This window comes from Microplitis mediator, chromosome 5 (genome assembly GCF_029852145.1).
Source record: "Microplitis mediator isolate UGA2020A chromosome 5, iyMicMedi2.1, whole genome shotgun sequence".
In the NCBI taxonomy this organism is placed as follows: Eukaryota; Metazoa; Arthropoda; class Insecta; order Hymenoptera; family Braconidae; genus Microplitis; species Microplitis mediator.
The window spans coordinates 13,804,500-13,821,337 of NC_079973.1; the positions used below are offsets into that span (position 1 = coordinate 13,804,500).

The 16,838-nt window shown below is 29.7% G+C and overlaps 1 protein-coding gene across 7 annotated transcripts in view; it reads right to left on the reverse strand.

Annotated features, from left to right (window-relative positions):
* LOC130668618 (EGFR adapter protein-like) overlaps positions 1-16,838 on the reverse strand; it is a 374,416-nt gene that overhangs the window by 58,862 nt on the left and 298,716 nt on the right. The window contains exon 1 of one of the 7 annotated variants that reach the window (XM_057470979.1): positions 3,418-4,113. The exons of the other annotated variants lie outside the window; for them this stretch is intronic. Coding sequence (XP_057326962.1) covers positions 3,418-3,645 — 228 coding nt within the window. The 5' untranslated portion in view covers positions 3,646-4,113. Of the gene's footprint in view, positions 1-3,417; positions 4,114-16,838 lie in introns of those variants that run through there. 7 annotated transcript variants of the gene reach the window in all.

Below are 16,838 nucleotides of genomic sequence, written 5' to 3' on the forward strand. Positions count from 1 at the left end.
CTCAAAATATCTCAATGGCTACTCAGTTTTTGAAAAAATAAGAGGATACCTTTTTTGTAGAGAATTTAAAGCGCTCTTGCAATTTTTTAAATAACTCAATATTTGCAAAAAATCAATCACAATTTTTTTTTGATAACTTTGATAGCAAATTCTGCGTTTACATAATTTACTAAAATGAATATACTTTTTAGGAAATTAAACTTTTTTATTGATTTCGATATCGAAATACATCTATCATGTTATAATTTGCCTCAAGACTTAGTGGTTTATAAAAAAAATTATGCCTATTATTATGTAAAAAGCAATTTTTACAATTTTTTTCATAACTAAAAATTAAAATTCATGATAAAGATTTATACTAACTTTACCCGTGTGAAAATAGCATATATGGTCAAAATATATGATAAATATCAGAAAATACATGTGGCCAATTTAACTATATTTTCTAAAATATTTTTTTTTATATTAAAAAATGTAATATTCATCATATACGAGTCCGTATATGTTTAGCATATATAAAATATATATGTCAATCATATACAAAAAATATATTTTTATCAAATATGTAAATATATATCCTTGTCACATACGAAAACTATATTTTTATCATACATAAAAATATATATTTCTATCATATACGAAAAATATATTGTGATCATATATAAAAACATATTTGTATTGTGTATGGAAAAAAAAACTTTCTTATTCGTATGACCAACTCCAATTAAATTAGATCTAAATTTTAATATACTCTTTAAATTGCAGTTAAAATTTTCAAAATTAGTTAATTTGATGCGAATATATATACTCATATACATATACATACGCACCGAATAAAATATATGCTTAAATATAACAAAAAAAATATATGGTGCCATATATAATATAAATTATATGCTACCATATATTCCATTTCATATAAAAATTTTATATTTTTTGAATATAAAAGGAAATATATTAATACAATATATCATAAGGTAAATGTAAATGTATATATAGCTTAATATAAAAAACATATAAGTTACATATATGGAATACATATATTTACTACTGTATATAATTTTATATTAAATCGGCCAAAATCTCTATATGATTTTTGATAATACACACTATAATATATCATATATTTTTTTGTTGCAAACATATATGACTATATATTTTAACCATATATTGTTTTTTCATACGGGTAATAACAATGCTTAAATAATATCTATATAAAATTGAAAGTAAAAATATTAATTAATTCAATTTCGAAAGCTGATCTGTTACAATTTGCGTCGAAAGTGTGACCGTTGCGAGTTAATTTAGGTTGCATGACAAACGTTAAAAATAAATTACGGTTATTTATTTTTCAAAATTAAGGAAAAAAAAATAATTAAAGTCTTAAAGATTAAACGAATTAAAAAGATAAATAAATTGAATCAAATATTAAACGGCTAGTATATTTCTGCGGGTGGGTTACTTTCAACTTGCTTGAGTGGTTCGTAACTAACACTTCTGTTTTCCAAGATAATCCTCTGGTCTCGTTTCACGGAGTATTATCTAAATCGTATTTACACGGAGCTGTGGAAACTTGTGACCCTTACTTTAACCTTTAAACCGTAAGTCTGTGTCTGTGTGTGTAAATAGTTAAGTAATTATATAATATAGTTACTCTGTTTAACTGTCTATTGTTGTTTTTAACCTTCTAGACTTATGAATTGACTAATTAACACACAATTAAATTCCAGTAAGTCTATGACATCATCAAAAATTCATACTACATTAAAATGTAATATATTTTATAGTGTTTTTTAGCAGAATGAAAAAGTTAATAAAATTTATGTGAAAATCTGATGAATATTGGAAAATTCGTTGGCACAGATGTTTAATAAACATATACATCACACAAATACATATACATATATGTAAAATACGTATGTGAGTCACTATCTGCAAAGGGACATTTAGAAATTCTCGAAATGGTTGAGTTAGTGACGAGAAGCAGAAATGCATTCCTAGACAAATTCTTGGCTTAAGGCCATGCGAATTCAGGGAATCGACAGTCGAATCTAAAATTTTTATTTCAATGCCTCAGGCATTGGATCACTGGAGCTCAACATCAGCATACATTTTATTTTAACTTAAATTGGCTCTTTTGATATGTAAGTTAATTCCACATTGAATTAAATAATCTCCGAAAAACAGGGAAAGAAGGGCTGAGGAAGTCGTTTAAAAAAAAAATCCTTCAGCAAGTCTAATCCCATGAAAAATTTACGGAGGAAAATAAAAATAACTTTGTGAGGATGATTAAAAAATTATTTTTAACATCGACGATTAAAAAAAAAGTCGAGTTGAGGAGGATGGAGTAAAGATATCTGTGCCATGCAGGCGCGCACATAGTAATAAAAAAAAGGTATAAATAAAAATATAAAAAAGGAGCATAGACATGGAAGAGTGGTAAAGGAGGAAGAGTAAAAAGGGGGTTCACCATAAGGCTAAAGGATACGGGTAGGAGGTAAGAGAAGTCGCAGGCATCTCGTGTGCCACGAGCGAGCGCGCGGTAAGGACCCAAGGAATGCGCTCGTCCGATCCCACGGCTTTTCCCCCTTCTCTTTTAGACAGCCGTTGCGGCTTCTCCAAGGAGTATGGTATACCAAGTAGCCTAAGTGTAGAGACTTGGTATGTATATATACAGAGACCAGAGACCAGAGACCAAAGACTATAAAACGACCAGCTCATACAAGGAATATGCTTTTATTCTTTTTACTCAAAAATACTTTCCCTTACTAATAAATCAGGTTCGGCTTACTGGTTTACTGATTAGACCCTAAGTTCATCCAACTAAACATAAGTGATCTACATTTCTTTAAATTATTTTATAGATAGATAATGGATGCGCCTGAGTCTTCTTCTTGTCTCTCATATTTTTTGTTCTTATTCTTGGAGTACAAGTGAAGATGGATAATTGCTAAGCGTTAACAGAGAACAGAGAACAAACTGGTTCGTACTGTTAAGACAAAGCCGAGAAAATGAAACTCAAGTCTACTTGCTCACAAGCTTATACTACTGTATTTTCTTTCAATTACCATTTCGGTGTTAGCAATTAATTTTCACGATTCTCGTAAATCCCAGTAGTTGCTTTTATAGCGATGGAATTTTTGTCCTCAAGTCACGTTAAAACCGCTCAAGAAAATACCACCTCTTTCTCTCTATATGTATATATATATATATTTATAATGTTGGACGACAACGTACGGAAATGGAAGAACGTTGTACCAAAAGCAAAGCGTTGAAACGTGTATAATATTTGAAAAAAAATAAAAAAACAGAAAAGAAGTAGAATAAGGAAGAAAGTATAATAAAAAAAAAGATATATATAAAGAATGTATAGAATTATAACGTGTCAGTGTAGTTAAATTTATCGTCACGCCTTACTTCGAGCTTCTGCATATGTCCACAGCGGCAGCAGGAGTATGACATGTAATCCGGTAGCGCTGGCATGAATTTAAGTTGCTCTTGATGCTGTTGAGAAAATTCATCCACGAGTTTGCGATAATGAACACGAAAAATTGGTTTTGTTGTTCCTTGGGCTGACTTGCCGAGACGTCCCATAATCGCCGTTAATGTTGTCAGGCTTCTGCGCCTGCGTGTCAGTCTCCTCATACCCAAATTAAAATCAAATTTATTCAAACTCCGATTTTTTTATTTTTTTTCACCATAAAATTCACTTTCACTTCACTTACTATTAATTAATTTACACACTAGCTATTGAAATTCACACAACGATAATTCATCATTATTACATTTTTAGTAGATAGAAGCGGGAATTCAAATTTTATTAACACTTAAAGATAATGCGCAAAAGTGTTTCTTTTCACTTGGTAACTTCATACTCTATTAAGCAGCAATTAACAATATAATCACAATAAACTGGTTAAACTTTTGGTTCTACATAAATAATTGACCATAATTCGCGGTTTTATTATTTAAGACAAATAAGACCTGGAATTTTGATTAGTATGCTATTGTAGGACATATTTAATATTTAAAAGTATATAAGTAGATTCACAATTACTGGTGTAAGTAAAACGCGTGGAGTCAACAGGAGTAAAGAAAGAGAGACTGAAGCAAACTGAAGACTCAAGTAGAAAGAGTACATGAGCTAAACGAAGGGCAAGTAAGAAAGCGAACGGCCCACACGGCTCATATCCCCACCAGATCTGCCACGCGGCCTGCCTCTCATCTTATTCGTTCTCTTTTCTTTCATGGACCTATTTTCTTGTTGTGCACAAGGCATTAAGCATCACGTATGTAACCGGGAACCCGGCAGCTGGCGAATGCCACCTCATACTCAGTATGTACTCCAATGTATGCACTTAAACTACGATCCTTGCATTTCGACTTTGAGATTCGTTCTTTGACCTTTACCTATTGCGATCCCGTTAATTGCTTTAATTTATGACGTAAGGGTACTGCTCAGACTTTAGTATATTCCGTTTTCAAAATTATATACTATTGATTATGATACCATGTCATTAACACATAATTCTATTTTTAACATTTAGTATTATAGTTATTTGCTGTTAATTATTACTGACTAAAGAAGTTTATTAGTGTTTTAAATATTAATTATAATCATTATTAGTTTTGATATCTGCATAAAAACTGAACAGAAAATAAAATTAATTTCTTTTCCTTCTTATATACAGACTGAAGTAACCTTGCAATAATTTTTTCATCATTCCCGTGTAAAAAAAATTGTTGATTATTCTAATAATCGAAGAATATCCAAATATTATCAAGATATGCTGAAAAAACGTTCAGAAATAGTTCAAAATCAGCTTTTTCTGAACGTATTTTGCTTTAAAATAAATGATGAAACCTAGTTCTTTTAATGGAGTCAAAAAAAGTTTACAACAGAGTCTAAAAACGTTAATTTACACGGGTACTTGAACAGTAAATTTTCAATTTTTTAAAAATACATATTTTTTTATTTTGGTGTCTTATATTTTTGAAAATAAAAGCATTCAAAATCTTTAATTACTCTATAGTTTAATAATTTTCGGCAAATCGAATTAACTTCTGTTAATGTCAATTATTTATTATGAAGCAGACTCCAAATTGCTGTAAGTGAAACAATAAAATTTTTTCTAAAAAAAAACATTTTTTCAAATTAAAATTTTAGTAAAAAGTAAAAATCAAAAATTTCTTTGACTCATAGTTAAAGAATTAAATAAAATGAAACCTTAATTACAATTTAGTTAAAAACTTTTTTTTTTTTTTTTCGAGCAAGCAAATAATTATTTTGTTTCTGTTGACTCGTTCAAGAATTAACTAAGAGAGTGAAATAGGTGATTTTCATGAATCATTTTCATAGATAAAAACCCAGATTATTAAATAAATTTATCATTCGATGCGTAAAGTTACTATTCACCGAATGAAATGCTTCTCGTTCGGGAATTTCAGTTTATTCCGAGAACAGTTCATTTGAAATTTCCATTTGCTAATGTAAGTTCAACAAGGACCGTTTCGTTTGTTCACATGTGTGTGAGAAAGAGAATAGATGGCAAATCCTCTTAAATAAAAAATAAACAAAATGTTAAAATTATCAATCACAGTTTTAAATTTAAACGGCTAAACTAAACCTGTGTGGGTCGATAAGGATAACTTAAGAACTTTTGTGTTTGAAGTTTCAAAGTAAATTTAAAAGTTATTACCATAATTCTGTATATGATTTTATGAAGTTTTTAGTTTATTACTACCCAGAGAGGAAAGTACGACGGGCCCAGGCTTGGCGCAAGTATGTAGAACCTTGGGCCAAGCTTGTAAGCCAGCCTTGGTAGAAGTCTGGAATGATAACACGGGGCCAGTCCTGGTTGCTAGGCCTGGGTTGCCATTGAATGGCCAAGGCTAGGTTACCCAGTCTTGGCCCAAGCCTGGCTTGCCATTGATAGGAGAACCCAGTCTTGGGCCAAGCCCGGGTAATCATTGTAACGGTCAGGACTGAGTACCCAATCTTGAGCCAAGCATGGGCCAATATAGGTGTGCCAAAGCTAAGTTCCTCAGTGCTGGGCCAAGTAGGGCTTCGTCGTTCAACTCTGGCAGCTCCTGCATAGAATATGAGACTTACTTTGATTAGTGAAAAAAAAATAGGAAAAGGGGTTTCCAAGTTTTTCTTCAGTACCCTAACGTAGAAATGTCAGATCTAAAAAAAATTACAGGGTCACTGAGATTCTGCGTGGGCTTACGTGAATTTATTTAAGATATTCACGTCAATATTATAAATGTGAAACGTTTTTTAAAGAAAAAATTAGATAAATATTGAAAATACTATTATGCATAACTGATTTAAAACAAGAGATAAAATAACATAATAAATCATAAATCAATGAGTACGAGAAATGATTAATAAGAGAGCAAAAAATTCATTAGTTATGTTCGTTGAGTAATTTTTAAAGGTTAACGAACGGTTGGACCCCCTCCTAGTGCGAATTCCAGAGCGTCATCTTTTAACCAAGATAGATTTCAGGCTCTCAGTCATCGAACCCCCTTTAAAGCTTTTTCAATGTGTTTCAGTTGTAAAGAAGAGCAGAGGAAGAGGTAGAGGTTGAGAAATATATGTAAAGAGAGAAGAAATATGAGATCTTTGTTCAGTACGCAAGTCTCAGCAAATTATTATTGGTGGCTTGACATCATGCAAGGGACACCTGTCGACGTCTTTAATGCGTGAAAGAATTTCCTTTTGATAATTTTGTAGTACTACTGTTGTTTCTCTTATGAATACTCGATATTCCATAGGTAAATTGTTACACGGAAAAAACAGAATATTAAAAATTGATAAATAATAGTAAAAAATGGAATCTGTTATCAATAATTAGTACTATTATGTACTTAATACACAGTAGTTTACTAATTTTTGTAGATTCCTAAAAACTACTATTAATAATTTCAAAAAGTAAGTAAATATTATTACTTTTAGGTATAAAACGTGACTTATTAGTGAAAGTTAATTAATTTATGGCATAATCTATTAAAAAGTAATGATTGGTCAAATTAGGAACTGGTATCTTAGATACTGATTTTTCCAGCTAAAAATTGCAAAAGTGACTAACTTTTATTTTATAAATTCGATATCACTGATCAATTATTAGCTTAAAATATCATTTCTTCATCATTATAAATTAATTTACAATATACATAAATTGAATAAGTGGTAAATGATAAAATGAAAAATTAGTATACTAGATCTTTATATATTAATATGTACGTTTACTAATTTTTCGGTTCCTCATTTTTTAAATTTTTCTATGTTTATTTGAATAGTAATAACTGTAGATACCAATTTATCGATTCTTTTTCATATTAATTTTAATCTCCGAAATTACAAATTTTGCTCTTCTATGTGTATCAAATTTTAATATAAATAATAGCCATTTTGTAATATATATAATGATCGTGGTTTGATATTAGTATTGACTATACTAATTTTAAGTAAAAAATAAACTACAAACTATTAAAATTTTGAGCACCATTTTTTTCCGTGATATTATTGTAATCATTATAAGCATTTTATGATGACTCATTTGTTCCCATTCCGTAAGAATACTAATTAAAAGTAATATATATATTTCTCAAGAGGAACACACCTCATCTTACGTCCTACATGGATAGATTACTATCCGTGTCTCCAAATTCAATTATCAACCCCTTATAGGAAGAAACAATAGGCCCAAGCTTGGCCGAGGCTTGGCGCAAGACTTATTAACTCTGGGGAAAGCTTGAAATCTAAGCTTGGCCCAAGTCTGTCTAAGCATCGAAATGATAACACCCAGCCAAGCTTGAGTGACAGTGTTGTGCCAAGACTGCATCTTAGTATTGGCCCAATATCGAGAGCCAGTATTGTGCCAAGACTGTTGCTAAATAAGCACCTATGCTTATTAAAAATAAATTTAAAAAAAAAAAAATATTAGTAGACATGTGCGTGATGGTAACATATGGAAATAAATTTGCACACAGAGAAATCAGGTGGATGGATGAAGCTAATTTTTTTTTGCATTTGCTAGGTCTCGAATCTGGCAAACGAAGGCTTGTCACTTGAGTATTGGCTGAACAATGGCCCAAGACTAGCAAACCAAGGCTTGTCACTTGAGTATTGGCTGAATCTTGGCCCAAGACTGGCAAACTAAGGCTTGTCAATTAAATGTCTGTTGAATCGTGGCCCAAGACTGGCAAACCAAGGCTTGTCAATTGAGCATTGGCTGAACCTTGTCCCAAGACTGGCAAACCAAGGCTCGTCACTTGAACGTTGGTTGGATCTCGGACCAACCTTGGGAGGCCAAGCCTCGGTAGCCCAGTATTGTGCCAAGACTGGCCTCGTTGTCAATATTTTTTTTCCTACAAGGGACAGTTTCTTTCTTGTACAGAGTAATAAACCCACTTGCTCGTAAATAATGCTCAGCTTAATTGTTCGCTGAATTGTGAAGAGGTTCAAAGAATATAATATACACTTACATATATTTATAGTAAGATGTATATGTAAGAGTAAAGAAAGAAAAAGAGACGAGAGAAAGTATAAAAAAAAGAACATGCAAGTAATGAATAAGAGTCTTTTCACTCTTTATGTTCGTTGTCGATCTTTCTTCATTAGTTTTGCAGTGTAAATAAATCGAGTTAAAAGTGGTCAAGATCTTACCACTCGATGCCCATATACATTGGGCCTCGTGTAATGCGTAAATAAATCCCTGTGGTCGGTTGGGATTAAGAGATAATTCTGTAAGTAATCGGTTATGCAGATTGGGACGTTAAATTTTCAATGAGGTTTACGCCACCCAGTAAGTAAATAATTTAATGACAATGTGTTAATAAAAAACAATTAATTATTTTAATGGCTTGGGAGATTTTTGGACGAAAAATTATGGATATTATAAATTAAATATGTATATATGTTATTTCAGGATTTTTCATAAACGGAAGGATACGATGATTCCTTAATAATAAAGGGTTGCTGAAAAACGCCTGAGGTTGGATGCCGTGCATAGTCACACGCCTCCACGCGACTCGAATCGCACCCTTCTTCACTAACGGTCTTTTGTCCTCGACTTTTTATTCTTATTCTTTTTCTTCTTTCTATGTCTTTCTTCTTCCTTGTTCACTTTAACGCTATTTTATACGATGCTCTGACTCGAATACATCGTTTGGAGTGCGTTATCAAATTGTGTACTGTCCAGCCCGTTTGCTTGCTCGCTTGAGAATTCTCTTGGGCTTGGGATGATATCTATGGTTGAATCTTTGTAATACTTGGTACAGCTTTGTTATATTCTCAAAGACTTCATCAAGTATCACTTGGCTTAAAAATTTCCGGGCTTATTTAAATTATGTTCATTAATGAATAATAATAATAAGTTTTTTTTTGTTTTCAAGTGAAATAATTGTCTATTAACGTTATTTAAATTTAATAATCTACCCGTATGAAAATATTACATATATGGTCAAAATATATGATAAATATCTGAAAATATATGTGGCCAATTTAACTATATTTTCTGATATTTTTTTTTTATATTAAAAAATATAATATTCATCATATACGAGTCCGTATATGTTTAGCATATATAAAATATATATGTCAATCATATATGAAAATATATATTCTTGTCATATACGAAAACTATATTTTTATCATACATAAAAATATATATTTCTATCACTGAGAAAAAAATTTTCTACTGACAACTAAATTTTAGTTATGACAACAAAATGATTTGATTGCCCATTGCCAATCATATATTTGGTTGTTTTAACTAAATATTTTATAATCCACCAACAAAAGGAGTGATTAGAAACTATGAAATATTTAGTAAAGATAATTACGCGTTTAGTAGCAAGCATAAAATCAAATTGATTACCTGTAGTGTTTATAAAGTAGTCATAATGAAATGTATGAGTGATCATTCTAGAGAATGAGTTATTGATAATAATTAAATATTATTTTGAAATGACAGAATATTTATTGAACAGTTCAATGAATGCATATTTAGAAAAATAATTTATTCCCTTCACAAGTACTTCTTTTCGTACTGACAAAAATTGTTCAGGAAAAATATTAATCTTCAACATTAATGTCAGAGTGTAATACAGTGTACCCACATATTACTGTCGAAAAATTTCAGCGGATAACTCGTCTCTTATATGCTTCAATCTCGGAATATAAAAACTCCGAAATAAGTATCTTACCAGGGACACCACAAATGGTGGGCGCGATCTAGTGGCGAGCATTGAACTACTCCAGCTGCTGCTGCCTAACACCATAACTTTTAAATCAATAATCATTAAGTTCAAATATATATTTATTAACATCGAACAAATATATATATTTATTCTAAATGAATATATTTTTTTGTGTCTAATTAATATTTATTACAGTTAATATAATAATATTTCGCTCTAATATTTCGATTTGTTGGCACTACAAATTAGTTTAGTTGTCCTTTAAATAAATATTTTCTTAACTTTACCATATGATTTTATTATCTTAGAGAGAGAAATATTAATGTCAACCAAATAGAGTCTATTAAATTATTTGTTAAAAATGATAAAATAGATTATATTGACGTAATAAAATTTAGTTGTCCCAAATAATTTTTAGCTTAATAGAATTCAACAAAACCAATTTAATTGTCCAAAGAGAAATTTTTTCTCAGTGTATCATAGACGAAAAATATATTCTGACCATATATAAAAACATATTTTTATATTGTGTATGGAAAATAAAAGTTTCTTATTCGTACGACCAACTCCAATTAAATTAGATCTAAATTTTAATATACTCTTTAAATTGCAGTTAAAATTTTCAAAATTCATTAATTTGATGCTAATATATATACCCATATTTCATTTCATATAAAAATTTTATATTTTTTGAATATAAAAGGAAATATATCAATACAATAATATATTGTAAGGTAAATGTAAATGTATATATCTAGCTTAATTTAAAAAACATATAAGTTACATATATGGAATACATACATTTACTACTGTATATAATTTTATATTAAATCGTCCAAAATCTCTATATGATTTTTTACAATACACAATATAATATATCATATATTTTTTTGCTGCAAACATATATAATTTTATATATTTTAACCATATGTTGTTTTATCATACGGGTATTGAGAATTAATTGATGAACATCTACAAATTAAATGTTTAGTTAAATATGATGGTAAATTTGTTTCTTTCATTACTGGTTTTTTTTTTTTAATTTTTCGATCTCACTGTTTTTCTATAGAGTCGAGTCATTATTTTATCTGGATGAGAATGCCAAGGTCAGCCTCATTCCGTGCGAACTTGAGACGGTGGAATCGTCGTATAACTATTATTGGTACCGATTCGTGCCGTCTTCTCCCACTGCTATATACGTACTTTTTTTTTGTCATTTCTGGGCTGACTATTAGTTGGAACACTAGTTGGAAATAATTTTTTTTATATCTCTTAAAATGCTCTCGCAAGTCTGGCGAGAGGCTACGTGTCATTACCCACGCGGTTGCAGGTCTTATCTGTCATGATTATTATCCGGCTAGTACGGTGTGTATCGATCGTAAGCGGAAACGAGCTGGGTTCCTGTCGTGATTCTCTCCGTTTTGCGTAACGATCGGAGATCTTGGGATAAAAGCCTATATGAAGGGACTGAGTAGATTAAAAAAACGTATTCATGTCTTCAAGGTTTATGAGTATGTATGTTGGTCTTTTTTTACCATTTCTTAAGCTAACAATGGAGCATAGCGTGTACGATACTAACTCTTTGAAAAACCTTGATAAAAAAAAAAAAAAAAAAAAAAATCTAATGAATTTTTTTACTGTTGAATTTTATCGTTTATTTGCATAATATTAAAGATAAAACTCAGATAAAATTATATATTTAAAGGCCATAAGAGATAATGAGCGTTTTAAATTCGTTTGTATTACAAGGAAGAAATTATTTTGTTCTTTTTTGAAAAATAGAAAAATTGAATGAATTAAAAAATTTTTTTTCTATAATTTCATGGATTACCAATAAAATATTACAGAAAGGATAAAATAAGAAATGTAATTTTCAAATAATGAGTAAAAGATTTCATTAAATTATTAAGCTGAAGGTATATTTTTAACTATGAAATTTACTACGGTTCATTATATTCGATTGAAAGTTTATTTGAAATTGTACACGCAGAGAAATTTTTTGTGAAAATTGCCCAAAAAGTTTGACACTGTGGGGACATGTGGTAAATATCTAAATTTTTTCCACCCGGGAAAAAATGTTTTTATAAAATTTTATAAAATTACATTCCATTATTGATTTCCTCACTCAGATCCTACTTTATGAAATTGCATAAAATATTATAAACCAAGGGAAAAATATTTTTATAAAATTTTATAAAGTAAGATCTGAGTGAAGAAATTAATAATTAAATGGGTGTGGTGCATCCCTACAGAGAATTTCTCTACATTATAAAACCTCACAAAGTTTTTCCTACACGAATCAACTCTACAGATAAATTTTTACATCGCAACAACTCAACAGATGATTATTTTCCCATCGTTCCATCTCTACATGAGAATATCTCTCATATTGAGAATCTCTACAGCGATTATTTTTACATAGCGCTAAGTTCAAACGGTAGAATTTTTGTTTTTACATTTTATTAATAAAGTAGGTTAATTATATAAAGAATGAATGAATAAAAGTGAAATTAAATTATTCAAATATTACAAAAGTGATGATTCACCCCAACACAAATTCAGAAAATCTAGCGATTGCTGCTTTTAAACTGGTGGTCTTGTGTTAAATTTCTGTATCAATTATTATTTAATTAATATTCATTGTTGTCTTTATATTTTTACTTTTATTGAAATATTAATTGTCGAATAAGACAACCGTGGTACTGTTAAAAAACGATTCAAAATAAGTGAAGATACAGCACTTGTTGCTGTATATAAACCAAAGTGGAAATCAAGTTCAAGAACAGAAAAAAGTTATCGAAATTGATATGAAAAGTTAACACGTGACCACTAGTTTAAAAGCAGCAATCGCTAGATTTTCTAAATTTGTGTTGGGGTGAATCATCACTTTGCTAATATTTAAATAATTTAATTTCACTTTCATTCATTCACTTTTATAATGATTAACCTACTTTGTTAATGAAATGTCAAAATAAAAATTCTACTGTTTGAACTTAGCGCTATGTAAAAATGATCGCTGTAGAGATTTTCAATATGAGAGATATTCTCATGTAGAGATAGAACGATGTGAAAATAATCTTCTGTTGAGTCGTTGCGATGTAAAAATTTATCTGTAGATGAGTTGATTCGTGTAAGGAAAAACTTAGTGAAGTTTTATAATGTAGACAAATTCTCTGTAGGGACGCACCACACCCTACAATTTCATATAATTTTATAAAATTTTACCAGGCCATTTTCAGTATACAATTTTATAACAACATTTTTTCCCGAGCATGCTTATTGTAAATACACTACTCGATAGCATGTAAATGAAGTGCAATTTCTATACTAACAACATAGTAAAAATTTAGTTACACGGAAAGAAAATTATGGCAGCGGTTCCCATAATTTTGTGAAATTTTTTCCTATACCATCATAGGAATTACGACCATAAATTATGGGAGCGGTTCCTATAATTATAGGAATGTTTCCCATAATTATAGGAACAGTTCCTATAATTATGGGAATGATACCCATAACACTATAGGAATGGTTCCTATAATTATAGGAATGGTTCCTATAATTTATAGGAATACTTTCTATAATATTATGGGAATGATTCCCATAATGCAATTGGAATGGTTCCTATACCATTATGGGAATCATTCCCATAATATTATGGGAACCATTCCCATATCATTATGGGAACCATTCCTATAATATTATGGGAATGGTTCCCATATTATCATGAAAAAATTAATTTAAAGAAAAGTGTGGTAATCACTTCTACAATACACAGAAATATTATTAAACATAAAAACAAAAATTCAAATTTTGGAAATAAAAATTTAAATTTTGATAAAATCTCAAATTTTCAAAAATTGAAATTTTTTGTATAAATTCTCAAAAAGTTTATATTAATTTTAATTTGACATGATACTGAAGTTAGCCGACGTCTAATAATTTTTGGATTTTTTTTTTAAACAATAAATTATAAAAAAAAAAATATTTTAAAACATTGCACCTGTAGTTTTTTAAATTTTCTACATGTGCATATTATTATTTTTTATTTTTTTGTGATTGATTTGTTGAAAAAAAAAAATCCAAAAATCTTTAATTGTCTGCTAACTTCAGGATCATAATTATTTACAGGTTATTAATATTATCATTTTTAACATTTAATCAAAAGCAGTTCACACTTTATCTTCATGCTTTATGTGTAAAAATTTCAAATTTTAAATTTCTTCGCGATTCGTTGCGCATGCTCGGAGATGCTGCAACCAATCATATTCTAGTATAGTGTATACGTTATAAATTCAATGTGCTGATTAGCCGGAAACACAAAAAAAATTTTGTGTTTCCATACAAATATAGCGTCGAAGAAGCTTCATTTGAATCTCCCGATATCACGAGGGAAATTTCTACACTATTGCGCAAAAAAAAATTTTATGATATTATAGGGATGGTTCCCATAACATTATGGGAATAGTTCCCATAATATTATAGGAATAGTTCCCATACTAATATGGGAACCATTCCCATAATAGTATGGGAATGATTCCCATACCATTATGGGAATGGTTCCCATAATGATATGGGAATGGTCCCCATAATATATGGGAATGATTCCCATACCATTATGGGAATATTTCTGAAGAATTGAAAAATTTTTCCGGTTGTTTTAATAAATGAAATTTTTATACATATTTAGGTCATTTGACAGAATAATTACAAAAAAAAAAAAAAAAAAAAAAAAAAAAACATTTGTCGACGTTCTTAGTATAGTAGATTCTATAAAACTTTCAAGATAAAATACGCCGACTCATTACACGCTCATACCTTTTAATTTTCCCGGAATTTCTTAACGCTTGTGCTACTGTGACGCACTTAATTAAACCAGCTCCAGGCACGTCAATCTAATTTTTTTTTTACTTTTGTCAACCTGATCCTTTTCATCTTTTATCACATTTGTTTTTCTACTTCTCAAGAAGTAAAAATAGTTTAGTAGGTTTTCATGGTTACTTACTGTGAAGAAAAAAAAAATACAGTTTTATAACAAGTGTAATAGTAAGAAACTATTTAACTGAATGGAAATTAACACGAGTGTCGGGTGTCTAATAGTCCGTAAAATAAGAGTTTATTTAAAACAAAATTAAAGTAAAAACGAAAGTGGTTGAATAAAAGGTTATAGTAGAGGGTTAGTCGTGCGAATTACTCAATTCACTAGTGAGTAGTTGAAACTTTAATCTGAGAAAGTTGTTACCAGAAAGATTGACTAAATGCACGAACGACTGGAATTCTACTTCACAATATAATACGATCGACTAGCCCTGTTGGACGAGAAGTAAAGAATGACGAGTGCTAGGGTAGAGAGAAAATGAAAAAAAATAAAAAGAAGAAGAAAAGACCCATAAACTTCCAAGTGCAAAGTCTACTCTCTCTGTTGCTACTCGTTCTTGTATTTTCTTCAAGGTCTTTTTAGAGGGCCGAAGAAGGTTTCCGTGCTTCGGGCATCGATTTGCAGCGACCAGCAGCAACTTTTGTTAAAAGGAAAAAAAAGTTTAGAGATATCATTTGAAAATTGGGGAGACAAAGTACTAGAAAATTTCTTCAAGGTGCATCCAAGCAAAAATTATGGTATAATATAATAAATATAATAAATAAAAACATGGCATAATCTATTAAAACGTAATGATTGGTCAAATTAGGAACTGGTATCTTAGATACTGATTTTTCCAGCCGAAAATTGCAAAAATTACTTATCAATTATTAGCTTAAAATATCATTTATTCATCATTGTAAATTAATTTATAATATACATAAATCGAATAAGTGGTAAATAATAAAATGAAAAATTAGTATACTAGATACTGATTTTTTGCTTATAAAAATACCGAAAACTTTTAACTCTTATTTTATAAATTCTATCCCATTGACTAATAATTAATATAAAATGTTATTTATTCGTTATTATAAATTAATTTATTATATACATGTATCGAATAAGTGGTAAATAATAAAATGAAAAATTAGTATACTAGATCTTCATATATTAATATGTACGTTTACTAATTTTTCGGTTCCTCATTTTGTAAATTTTTCTATGTTTATATGAATAGTAATAACTGTAGATACCAATTTATCGATTCTTTTATATATTAATTCTACACACAAAAAAAAAAAATCTGTCCATCGGTTGACCCTGCGGGCCAGCCCTAAAACTTCCCGCTGCTTTCGAGCTCTTTGAGCTCGACAACTTTGTCGTGAATACATTTTCGAGCTCTTCGAGCTCGAAAATCGTTTTGTATGCCGTTATTTCGAAAAAAATTGTTTTTTACTATTTTTTCTCCAACGATATCTCTCAAACGAATAAACCGATTGAGACGGTTGAGGTGGCAATCGACGCGTTTTATCAAGTTCTAAAGCTAATCGAATTTTGAATTCGATTTATCAAGTCGTTTTTGAGATATTTCAAAAAAAATAAAAAATAAATTTTTTTTTAATTCTTTTGACAACGGTTTCTCTTAAACGAATGCACCGATTTTGATGGTTGAGGTGGCATTCGACGTGGATTATAAAGCTCTAGAGTCCAGTCCATTTTGGAATCAATCCATCAAGCACATTAAAAGTTATAAAAAAAAAACACTTTT